Here is a 12,421-nt window from a genome sequence, read left to right as displayed (position 1 = left end):
CGCCCCGCCCCAACGCGCCCCAACGCGCCCCAACGCGCCCCAACCCGCGTGGGCCCCAGCGCGCCTGCGCGGGAGAAAGCTCCGCCCCCAGATCGCGGGTCTGCAGGAAGGGTGGGCGTGGCCTGCGTGGGGAAACTGAAATCTCAGAGCTGGAAAGCTGCTGGCACTGAGGTCTGTCTTTTTATTTCGCCGAGTTTCTAGGTCAGCGGTACAGTACGTGGGCCTACCGTAGGCGGAAGTATGTCTTCCACCTGGAGCCCGAGCCCTCTTGCAGCACAGGGGTGCAGTTGACACACCCGGGCTCCCGCTTCCCGCCCTCCACCTCGTTCCCCTGGGTCCTCGCCACTGCCAGTCTCGAAAAGGCACACAGGACAGTTTCCCAAGTCGGCACACACGAAAGGGTCCCGATGAGAGGGTGGTGCTGAAATTGGAGGTGCCGGCTCTCGATCCCCCTGGATGGCGGGTGGGTTGAGATGGAGGCTAGGACTTGACTGCAGTGACGGCCCCCCTCAGCCGAGCGCTGGCTCAGGGGTAGGAAGCGGGCTCTGGTTTTCGGTAATCCTCCTGAATGGGGATGGCACTGCCCTCTTCCTCCCTGGGGCAGCTGTAAGGACAAGGCTCTGCAGGCGCCACTGGACTTTCTCTCGTGTCTGCAGAGGGAGAATCAGATGAGCGTTGATCGGCGGTGGAGGATGGGTGAAGGGAGAAGCAGTGAGCAAAGGCGGGCTGTCAGGAGGGCCCCAGCTTAGAGGAGGGGAAGAGAAGCCACAGGGTGCTAAAGATGGAGCTGGAGAGATTCAGTGAGGTTCCAGATTGGGAGGCAAAGCCGAGATGGTGGGGTGGGGTGCAGAAACCTGAATTTTGTCTCTTACTTAATCTATATTTTCTTTGTTGATGGAGGAACAGGGCTCCGACTATGGTGAAAGCAAGAAACATTCCAGAGAGGAGCACAAAGATGCGGATGCAATCCGCGCTGCACAGGGACCTTTGGGCTGTGATGGGATGGGCAGGGGTCACAAGGGGGTTTGGGGAAGGGCCTAGCCCTTGACTCCCCTCAGCCCAGCCCTCCTGTCACCCCTGCCTCTCCCCTTTCCCCACCTTCCTCCCCTACCCCCACCATTGGACCATGTCCTTTCCTAATCCCTGGACTCTGCTTCTCTCTCTTCTTACCCCTGTTCCTAGGAGCTTTCTGGCTGGCTCCTGGACCCTCCTGTGTGCATTCTCTCTCTCGGGGTGGGGAGTGGGGAGAAAACTCACGTGACCAGTGGGTAGAGAGAGTTGGGGCAGGAAGCCACCTGGAATCAGCCAGAGTCCGAATATGCTGGCCTGTCCTGGCCTCTGGTATCTCTGGAAAAACAGAGCCAAGATGGGCAGCCGCAGGGGGCCCCAGAGGGCACAAGGCTAGGCTGAAGGCCTAAGCGGGCCTGGGGGAGATGCGAAGGCCGAGACAGGCGGGCGAGGCAACATATGTGGGACTGGGCATGGGAGAGGGGGTGCTGGTTGGGGTGTGACCCTTACCCCCAATGACCAGATGAAGAGTTGCCTAGAACTTACCTTCAGCATAAGGTGAGTGGGAGGGTTGTGGGTGTGGGTCTGGGGCCTGGGCTGGACCAACACACTCTGTACACTCCTTGTCCCTGCACTGCCAGCCCTCGGGGCAGGCACACTCCGAGTTGGCGGTGAGGGAGCAGTTTCGAATGAGAAGACCTGGTGACAGAGGAGAGGGAGGGAACACACAGGGTCCACTGGCTTAATCCCCTTCCCCCAACCCCCCCGGCCTGCCCCTCCCCCACTGTCACCCAGTGCCTTTGTCATTTGTGTTATTGTTATTCAATAAAAAACTCAGACCTTTTAGAAAATTCACGGTTCAGAAGTAGAAACAGCTTACATAATTTTTCCTCTCACTCACTGATGCTTTTAGAACTTCTTATTGAAGTCTACTTATAGAGAGGTATACATGTCACAAGTGTGAAGCTTGAGAACTGGGACAAATTGGACTCACAGGTGTAACCAGCACCAGATTAAGAAACAAGATGACCAGTCGTGTTCCTTTCTAGTCACTAACACCCTCCCCACCGAGAATAGCTACTGACTTCCTAACACCACAAGTTGGTTTTGCCAGTTTTTGAGCTATATGCATGAATCATGTGCGTGTGCTCATTTGTGCCTGTCTGCTTTTACTCAGCTCTTTGCGAGATTAATGCAGTGTTGAGTGTGATTGCAAATCGTTCGTTCTCACTGCCATCTAGTGTTCCCCTGTGTGAATACACCACCATTTATTCATCCGTTCTACTGTTGGTGTGCATTTGGGTAGTTTCCAGTTTTTAGCAATTGGACATGGTGCTGCTGTGGTCCCCAATAGGTTTTTAACTTTACTGACATCCTTTGCCTCTAAAATATAAATTGTATTCAAGGGTAGAGGGCAGGTGCTGCGTGGCTGCCAATTGGTGATACTGGGGGAGGTAGGTAGGAAGGGCGCTGCATGGGTTGGGCTCACGGGTGTTTGGGGGTGAGAAGAGAAGTGTGACTCTGGGGAAGGTGATGGCACCCGGATGTGGGCCAGGCCTGAGCGGGAGCCTGGTGGGGTAGGGTGCACTCATGAGAACCCAAGGAGAGGAGCCCTGACAGGTGGGAGAGGGGTGCAGAAAGGGACATCTGAGGATACCAACCCTCCCAGTTTCTTTAGTGTGCGCCTTTTGTCAGGAAAGGGTGTAAATTCCTTCTCATCTTTATGCCCCTGTGACATCTCCTTTCTGAATTCTGACTCATGGTTGCTACTAGAACTTGGTTTCCTTGTGGCTCACCAGGAATTGTGAGCCAGTCTGGACAAGGATCTGCACAGGAAGAGCAGTGATGGAGGAGGGAACGGTGGTGGTGGAGACGGGAATAGGTAGGAAAGGTGAAGAAGATCAGGGAGGGTATCTACCCAAAGGGATGGGAAGGGTTAAAGAAGGGGCTGGGATTGGTTAAAAAATGAGTGAAGTGCCATTGTTTTCAATGGAGTCTCCAGAAACCTGGGAGTTCTCTTCACCATGTATAACCTGTGCACAGAATTCCATGCTGATTTCAGGCACTTGTCCATCTTACAGATGGGAATACTGAGGTCCAAGAGGACCAAACCCATTCAGCCTCTTTCCAGTGCCCTGCCTGAGTGCTTCAGGGATCTGTGGGCTGAATCTCACAGTGGAGGATCGTGGGTTGGGCTGGTCTGGAGCAGAGTGGAGGGAGCTCGGACTGGCTCAGTATTGGGAAAAGGCCTTCCACTGGGGCCTGCAGAGTGAGTTGGGGAGGCTTTGACTAAAAAAAATACCAATTTTGCCCAGGTTGTTGCCAAAAAGAGAGAAGCATCCATGAACAATCATATCTGTAAGTTAAGTAGACTGAGGAACACCTCTCGTGTATTTCATATGTTGCCGTTTGACTGATTTGCAGCAGCAAACCCTTGTATTTATTTTCAAGAATACAGTATTAAAAGGCCTAGTCAGACCAATGCATTTACAGGCGAGTAATGTGGTTCAGCTAAATAGTCCTCCAGAGTGTCCTGCTGGAGAATATTTGTTCAAAGGGGCCACTTTAGATCTGCTGATCTATGTACACTGGTACATACATAGTTTCTAAAATTCTAGCTGAAATGGAGAAATGATGAAAGTATTCATAACACAGCTGCTGCTGTTTCATTTCTTAATTTTAAAAAAGATGAAATTACAAAATACATAAAGACACAAGCCACATACACATTCATTTTCCTGCATTGGCTTTTGGACAAAAAAAAGGTTGTTATCCACTGACTGGTATTGCTATGTCCTTAGAAAGATGTTTTCCAAGTTCCAGACAAATGTGCACTCTGAGAATACGGCCCGTTCATCAGTGGGGAGGAGGCTCGTCTAAGATCTCGGGTCCTACAGCAACTTCCTACTTTGTATTGTCTTGATCCTAGCCATAGACCCCTTCTCAGCAGACCCTCAAATTCTGCTTGCCCCTTCCCTGAATCACTCCATCACAGCTCTCCCTACCACATCAACACACACCGCCCAGGGCGCCCCGTTTCCCACCACGGGCTCCACTTGCTGTAGCCTTGAAGCAACTGAAGCTCCTACTCCCCCCCTCTTTGCTTCTCCGTACCCACTCTGCTCCCCCAAATGCTTGCCCATCTCACCAGAGGTACAGTGCCGGCAGCTCTCACAGTGGGGCCGGGTGTGGTGGTCTGGCGAGAAGGAGACCCCCGGTGTACACGGATCACACTGAGTAGCCTTTTCATGCTGGTCACACTCTTTCACCAGGAACGTTCCTGCGAGCAGAGGTCCAGGGTCAAGGCCCAGGGAAGGCGGCTCCCTCACCTTCTTCAAGGTGCTGCCTCTTGGCCTCTGCAGGATTCTGCTCCTTGCTTGAGCTCAGACTCCCTCTCTGCGTCCCTCCACCCCAAGCCTGGTCCTCTCTCTCCATACTCAGCTAGACCCTGGCAAGGCTTCCTCTTACCTGGCTCACACATCTGGCAGCACCGTTCTCCTTGAGCCAGGTAATGCTTTTCCGGACAGCTCTTGGAGGCTGGGGTCACTGAGAGCCCTGCCAGGGTCCCCAGAACCCACAGCCAGCAGGGAGGTGGCCGGGCCATGGCTACTGCCCGGGGAGCTCTTCCTGCCCTGGCTGCCGACTTCGGGCCTTGGGGGAGCTGGCACCTCCCCAGCCAGGCGCTGGCGCCTCTTCTTTGCACCTCCCGGGCCTGTTTTCTCAGAGTTGTCCCCGAGCTGGGTGGCAGGCTGACCTTTGATGCAGTTGAAGTTCTACTGTAGCTGTTTCTCGCTCAGGCAGCTACCGCCACCCCTCCCCCTTTCCCATGCGCTGGGTACTGGGTGCTGGGAAAGCATTAAAGGGCAAACTCTGTCAGAAGACCTGCTCTCTTCAAAGACGCCCCCAACACGCCAGCCTCTCCGTGACCTCTGCCTCTCTTCTGCTCGTGAAGAATTTAACTCTGCCCGCCGCTTTTATAAAACGTTGGATGTGCGTGGACACGCACGCTCCTATTCAAGCACCTGCACGCAAAGATGCCCACGTTGCCCCCCTGTTCACAGCTGCGTGTCCCCACGCCTCTTCCCACACCGCTTCTTACACAAAGATCAGCAGTTTAGGGAAGGCAGGGAAACCAGAACTGAGTACAGGTCCGCGCACTCTTATCTGAAACTCTTGGGGATCGGACACGTTCAGAATTTTTCAGATTTGGGGAAGAAACCAGCACCACACGACACCCTCACGGGGCTGGAGCAGCGCTCACCACCAAGCACAGCATTTCTGCAGCAAGACTGTTGACTCTTTCAGTGGGGATGGATAACAAGTCTAGCCAGCCTCACATCAACTGACGTCTGGTTTCATGGCCAAAAGAGTTTGCTATCGGATTGATTGTTCAGAATTGCAAACAAGAGATTTAAACCTGTGCCTCTTCTCTGTCAGGCTGTGTGCTAGGAGCTCACACATGATCATTTAACCGTCCTGCCAGCCTGTGGTACGGGTGCCACCCATTCCCAGCTGGCCCCCCTCACCCTCCTATCGTCTTTATCCTCTCCTTCCCACCTCTGGCTGTGTTCGCCGTTGGTCCTGGAGCACCTGGGCGTCTGCTCTCCCAGCCGTGGGCACTTGGGATTAAATGTTGATCCTATGGGTCATTGTCTCCCTACTTCTGTGGTTCTCCTGGGAAGACTGATTTGGGGATATTGGAAATAGCTGGACTTTCCCCTCTTTGAGTCCCAGGAACACATGGGTCATACGGCCCACCCCCCCACCCCCACCCCTCCTCTTTCCCCAAAGACTGGCTTGTTTCTCCAGGCCACTTTTTCATTCAGGGGCTTTGCCGTTGTTTCCACACTGCTCATAAAATCTCACACCCCTGGGGCTCCTCTGTTAGATCTGTTCTCTGTCTCATTCTTCGGTTTCCTTTCTCTTCATTTTTTCCATCCTCCTGTCTTTCCCCAACCTCCTCTACTCTTCAGGACGGTCCTCTCAAGTGGGAAGCCACACAGGGGTGTGATTTGAAAAGTTACTTGTGCAAAACCATCCTTTTGACTATATCTGGCCGGGTGCCTGAATTCCCTCCTCAGAGAGCGTTACCCTTGGGACCTGAGGATTTTGCTGTCACGAACAGTCCTGCCCGCATTCCCAGATTATGGTCTATATCTTCACTGTCAGTCTTTTTTTTCAGCCACACGGCTTGTGGGATCTTAGTTCCCCCATGAGAGATTGAACCCAGGCCCTCGGCAGTTAGAGCTCAGAGTCCTAACCACTGGACCGCCAGGGAATTCCCTTCACTGTTAGTCTTTTTTTTTTTTTTTTAAAGAAATCTCCATTTTAATTTTTATTTATTTATTTATTTATTTATGGCTGTGTTGGGTCTTCGTTTCTGTGCGAGGGCTTTCTCTAGTTGCGGCGAGTGGGGGCCAGTCTTCATCGCGGTGCGCGGGCCTCTCACTATCGCGGCCTCTCTTGTTGCGGAGCACAGGCTCCAGACGCGCAGGCTCAGTAGTTGTGGCTCACGGGCCTAGTTGCTCTGTGGCATGTGGGATCTTCCCAGACCAGGGCTCGAACCCGTGTCCCCTGCATTGGCAGGCGGATTCTCAACCACTGCGCCACCAGGGAAGCTCCACTGTTAGTCTTAAACTTCAAGGCGGGCATGGAGAGACGTGTGGGGATGGAGGAGACCCTGGAAGAATGACAAGGTGTTGGGGACCTTTAGGGAGAAACTTGCCAAAAGGGGAAACTGAGGATGCTGAGAACTAGCAGCCTCCACTAGACCCTGGGCTCCCCCTCGGGGGGTCTCTGTTATCTGGGCCAAGGCCCTTTCCCTCCTCTACTCATCACTTCTCTGGGCGGCTGGGGGGAGGGTAGGAGCAGGGTCTGCCTGGCTCTCCTGGAGTACTGCTGGCCAGGAGGAGGAAAGCCAGTTTTCTGGCCCTGTCTCTTTTCTGGATGAATGGAATGACTTCATCTGCCTTCTGTGCTTTTTGCACCAACTTCTGGTGGGCCTTGGCCTGTCCTGGGCTGGCCCCCTGGACTGGACAGCCTTTTCTCTTCTCTACAGACCCTGTAGGTGCAGCCTGCTGACCTCTCTCCCCCGCAAGTCCTCCACCATCTCTTTCTCTTTGGGGGTTCAGCTTCTCCCCACTCCCGGCTGGGCCGAGATACATGGTCTCTTCCCAGCAGCTCCCTCCCTTTCTTGCATCTACGGAGACAGGCCCACAGAAGCCCTTCACCTCTGACAACTTTCATTAGTTTTGAGAAGGTAATCTGGAGCAGAGGAGGCAGCCTGGATGTCAGCTGGGGTCCCCTTACTCCTTATCCCTAGACAAGACACCCCGCGTCTTCCAGTCAGGGCAGGTCCCGGGCAGAGTGGGAAGAGGCAGTGCTGTGGACTTGCACGGATTCCAGTGGGTCCGGTGTGATGGTCACCTCTGCTTCTGCTTCCTCTTTCAGCTGAAGCCTTGTGCCTGCCTCTCTGCTCCTGGGTATTCCCGTACCTCTGCCCCGCCACAGGCCCCAGATTGGGGACACAGGGCTTTCTTGGATTTTCCTCTGAACCAACTATAAGCAGAAATCTGTTAGGTGTGGCAGAATTTTGCTGAAGCTTTAGATCTCATAAGGATACAAGTTAAATTGCATTTTGGATATTCTGGTTCTTAATGGTCCTTCCCACGAAGCAGTAGGGGCACCGAGCATCCTGGCTGTCCTCTCTCCTCCTTTTGCCACAGACCGCCTTTCAGAAACTTGTCAGGCAACATCCCTCCACTCTCTTCCGTCCCTAATCCCCACATCAGTCTTGGCCCTTTATAAATCTGTAATCAAGTCCTCAGCGGAACTAAACTCTCCCTTAGAAGGAAGTTCTGTTCTATTACATAGACATCAGAAATCATATTCCCCAGCCTTATCAACCAAACCCTTAGTTTTTCTAGTCTTCTTTGTCTTCCACTCCATTCCTTCTTCTCCCGACGCCCCCAGGGCCCCAACACTTTAGATACTCCTTCCCAGCAAGGCTTTGAGAGACCAACTAGGCAGGACAGTGGGATGGCTGCTTAAGGGTCTGGGTGCTCACATCCCAGTTCTGTAGTTTGCACCCCTGGGACTCCTCAGTCTGGGTGACACGGGGGACTGACCAACTCTGGGCAGTTCTTCCAACCTCTGACCACTTTTCAGTATTTCAATCCCAGCTCCTAGTGTCTCCTAGCATGTAAGGAGACATCTCCTAGCATATTAGATGGTCCAGCCTCAGCTTTGTTCCCTGGCAGTTCTATCCACAATTATAAAATCGAAGTTTTGGAGGGCCCAAGGCCACACGGACCTTGTAAATTCCACTCCTCATCCATTTGACAGGGATTTGTTGCATGTCCATTCTGTGTCAGGTACCGTCTAAGTAATGGGACACAATGTAGAAAAAAAATAAACAGCTGGTTTCTGCCCTTGTGGGGCTGACACAACAGTGAGAGGCAGATATTGATCAGATAATCTCTAAGACACATGTGAAGTTCTTAGCAATGGCCATTATTGCCACACCATGAAGGGGAGAGTCAGGGTGCAGGGATGGGAGGGTTGGCGGGTGTTTCAGCCAGGAAGCAGAGTTTAGCTGACGTATGTGGGCTCTGAGCTCCCACCTACCTGAGAATTGTTTCTTCCTTTGGTTTGGGTTTCCAGACACCACCCTATTCTTCCTTTGACCACTTCTCTTCTTTTGATCAGTGGTAGTTTTTCTTTTCTTAAATACAGATTATATAAAATAGGGGTGATCTGTCCCTTGAAGGCTTGGTAGAATTGTGTGTGTGTGTGTGTGTGTGTGTGTATTCTGAGCGTAGGTTTTTCACTACTGATTTAATTCAGATTTTCAGTTTCTTCTGGGGTCAGTTTTGGTAGGCTATATTTTTCTGGGAGATTGTCTATTTAATCTGTTTTAGATTTATGGCCATAAATGTTTAAAATCACCACTAGATCTGTAGTTATTTTCTCTCCCAATATTTGTTTATAATTTCTCATTTTTTCTTGATACACTTTGCCAGAAATAAGTCTAATTTATTTATTCCTTCAAAGAACCACCTTTTGATTTCATTGTTTCCCTATTATTTTTTTGCTTTGTTTCATTTTACACTCTGGTCTAATTTTTATTCCTTCCTTTTACTTTCCTTGGGTTTATTCTGCCTTTCTTTTTTCTAATTTCTTGAATTGAATGCTTGGTTCATTAATTTAAAATTTTCTTCTTTTCTAGTATATACATTTAAGGCTATAAACTTCCCTCTAAGAATGGCTTTAGCTATGTCTCATAAGTTTTGCTACATTGTGTTTTTATTATTGTCGGTTTATTTTTCCCCATTATTATTTATTTTTGACCTATGTATTATTTATAAGTATATTTTAAAATGTCTAGATTTAAGGTTTAAAATGTTCTCTTTTATATTAACTTAAATTTTATTTTAACGTGGTCGGAGAATGACATCTATACGTGTAATATGGTAGGCAGAATGCTGGTCCCGCAGTGACGTCTCTAACTCTGGAACTGAATATATTTTGTTACATGGCAATGGGGAATTCAAGCTGCAGACAGGATCAAGGTTGCTGATCAGCTGACCTGGAGTTGGGAAGGTTATCCTGCATTAGCTAGGTGGACCCAATGTAATAGCAAGTAAAAGAGAGAAGGAGAGAGAACCAGAGAGGTGTCAGCGTGAGGAGGATTCAGCCTGATGCTACTGACATTGAAGATGGAAGAAGAGGGCTATGAGTCATGGACACCTCTAGAAACTAGAAAGAGCAAGGAAACTGATTCTCCCCTGGAGCCTCCAGGAAGAAACACAGCCTGCCGACACTTTGATTTTAGCCCAGTGAGAGCCATTTTGGGCTTCTGACCTATGGAACTCTGATAGTAAATTTGGGTTCTTTTCAACTACTAAGTTTGTGGTAATCTGTTATGGCAGCTACAGAAAATGAGAACATATAGATCCTCTGGCATTTGTTTGAGATTTGCTATGTGGCCTAGTATGTGGCTGTGAATGTTCCATATGTGCTTAAATAGAGAAGTATATTTCTAATTCATGGTCTCCAAACTTTTTTGATTTTGTATTTCATCAATAAAATGATTTTGAGCATGTATCCTCAAATATATGCAATATTTAAATATAAATTATAGGGACTTCCCTGGTGGTCCAGTGGTTAGGACTCTGTGCTCTCACTGCTGAGGGCCTGAGTTCAGTCCCTGGTAGGGGAAATAAGATCCCACAAGCCACGCGTCACAGCCAAAATAAATAAATGCCATAGATTATATACTCAAATATAAATAATAATATAGAATACTCAAATATAATATAATATACAAATATATATTAGTATAAAATATAAATATAATATAATAATACTCAAATATAAATTTTATATGAGTATAGACATTAAATAGGATAAGATAAAATTACATAGTCACATATAAAAATATAAAAAGGATGAGATAAAGTTGGAGAAAACAATATTTAAAGATAATATTTTTACTGATTTACAACATAAAAGCTCTTTTTGTTCTCACTGAAATATTAATATATAACAAAATCTTATACAATATAACAATATTTAGTAATAATATATTTAGTAAGAGCAATGTGATTTAATGTGTTTCATTATTTTTTAAAAATCTTGCTACAATACTTTACATATAGTGACTAGGAGCTCGGGGTCTAAGTTCAAATATTTGGTTTTAATGCCTGACCTGGATGAAAAGGGGCTCTAGGTCAGACTGTTTCAGGTGAGTTTTCTGATCTTGAATCTTGAGTCCATCAAGGCTTTTTCTGTTGGAATACTCGGGGACCCAGGTCAAGGGCATGTTCCTTCAAAGTGGTTTTGCGGTTGATTTTACCAGACACCCAAGAGATATTACTGGCCTGAAACTAATTTCTATGTTATTTTCTTGGAGGCAGAGGAGGTTTCCAACCATGTGGATAATATAAATTTGAGGGCTTCCCTGGTGGCGCAGTGGTTAAGAATCTGCCTGCCAATGCAGGGGACACGGGTTCGAGCCCTGGCCTAGGAAGATCCCACATGCCGCGGAGCAACTAAGCCCGTGCGCCACAACTACTGCACCTGCACTCTAGGGCCCACGAGCCACAACTACTGAGCCCGTATGCCTAGAGCCCGTGCTCCGCAACAAGAAAAGCCACCGCAATGAGAAGCCGGCGCACCTCAACAAAGAGTAGACCCCGCTCGCCACAACTAGAGAAAGCTCATGCGCAGCAACGAAGACCCAACGCAGCCAAAAATAAAAATAAATAAATAAATAAATAAAATAAAATGAATTTGAACCCTAAATCTGAGTGAGCACAGGCTTATAGTTATACATTTTCAAGACAATTTTTCCTTCACCCAAAAGGCAGATGGAAACAGACAAGCTTCCTTGCTGAGGCTCCGTGTTGGTGAGTGGATTTTTCTAGAGTTCCCCTAAAGGTGTCAAGCTTTATGTGGGAAGGTATGTTTTCCAGCTTCCGGTCTGGCGGGGCCCAGGGTCTTCTCTTCTGGACCCACTTGGGTGTTAAAAGACTCAGCCCCCAGGGGACCAGAGCCTCTCTTTGGCAGCTCATGCACCTCCCCCAGCAACATCCATTTCTGCCTGCTTCTCTGGCACCTGGCATTTCCCTTCCTTTGTTGAGGGCTTAACTCTTCGTGTAAAAGATTGTTATGTAGCTTTTCAGGGCTTTTTTTTTTTTGCCGGAGCCAGAAGTCCCCTCTTCACAGGTGTTCTGTGGCCCTCTCCTCCCTGAGCACTCTTTCTGCTCTAGGGCTTGTGATTGTATGTGATATATGGTTTAAAGAATTAATTTTGGTTTAAGACAAAACTGATTTCTGGACTCAGATATTGTGTAAATTGACATGTAAGGTTTGAGTGCTGACTGTTGAGGTTTTCTGACTACGAGTTACAAAGCCACCAAAGGGCAAAACCAGTAAGGGGAAATTCTCAAAGACATCAGGGCAAGGGGACAGATGAGGGTCCCAGGACCCATACCCACCTAGACAGGAGGATCCTGGGGTAGGTGGAGCGAGTATGGTTTTCAGAATAACACAGATTGGTGGTCCAAAAGCACCTCTGCCAGTTACTACCTGAATCATCTCAAGCGAGTCCCAGGACCTCTCTGAATCAAGTCTGCATCTGCTTGGGGATTGTGTCATGTTGGGAGAATTAATTGTAACGAAACGAATGAAGTGCCTTGCCCCCTTTGCGTACTCAAGAAATGTTCATTCCTTCCCTCCCTTTCTTGGTGTTTGAGGCCGCAAGTCCCAAGACACGGGGTTGAGGGAACAGCAAATTAATCTGGGAACGAACCAAAGGAGCATGAAAGAGACAAAGACCCACTAGGATGGGCAAGCTGGCTGCGCAGTATGTCTGCTCCACAAGTTACACTCAGGGGGCCCTGGTTACGCA

General features: G+C 49.0%; 1 protein-coding gene across 1 annotated transcript; it reads right to left on the bottom strand.

Annotated features, from left to right (window-relative positions):
* Nucleotides 1-359: 359 nt before the first annotated feature.
* CD27 (CD27 molecule) lies at nt 360-4,612 on the bottom strand. Its single transcript, XM_036867144.1, has 6 exons — nt 4,477-4,612; nt 4,157-4,288; nt 1,555-1,707; nt 1,258-1,347; nt 873-992; nt 360-650 (listed from the first exon to the last, which is right to left on the bottom strand). Exons 1-6 carry the CDS (start codon nt 4,610-4,612, stop codon nt 526-528), a joined length of 756 nt encoding a protein of 251 aa, XP_036723039.1. The 3' UTR covers nt 360-525.
* Between the last annotated feature and the right edge of the window lie 7,809 nt (nt 4,613-12,421).

The sequence above is a fragment of the Balaenoptera musculus genome, chromosome 10, assembly GCF_009873245.2.
Source record: "Balaenoptera musculus isolate JJ_BM4_2016_0621 chromosome 10, mBalMus1.pri.v3, whole genome shotgun sequence".
Lineage (NCBI taxonomy): Eukaryota > Metazoa > Chordata > Mammalia > Artiodactyla > Balaenopteridae > Balaenoptera > Balaenoptera musculus.
The sequence above is the reverse complement of the archived record's forward strand: the minus strand, read 5'-3'. Positions and strand labels throughout refer to the sequence as shown.

Bases quoted from the DNA above. Each gene is read 5' to 3' on its own strand.
- CD27 (XM_036867144.1), bottom strand. From the start codon at position 4,612: ATGGCCCGGCCACCTCCCTGCTGGCTGTGGGTTCTGGGGACCCTGGCA. The intron at 1,348-1,554 runs GTAAGTTCTAGG...CTGTTTTTCCAG, and splicing joins CCACTCACCTTATGCTGAAG to AGATACCAGAGGCCAGGACA. The intron at 651-872 runs GTAAGAGACAAA...CTCCCTCTGCAG, and splicing joins ACAAAGAAAATATAGATTAA to ACACGAGAGAAAGTCCAGTG.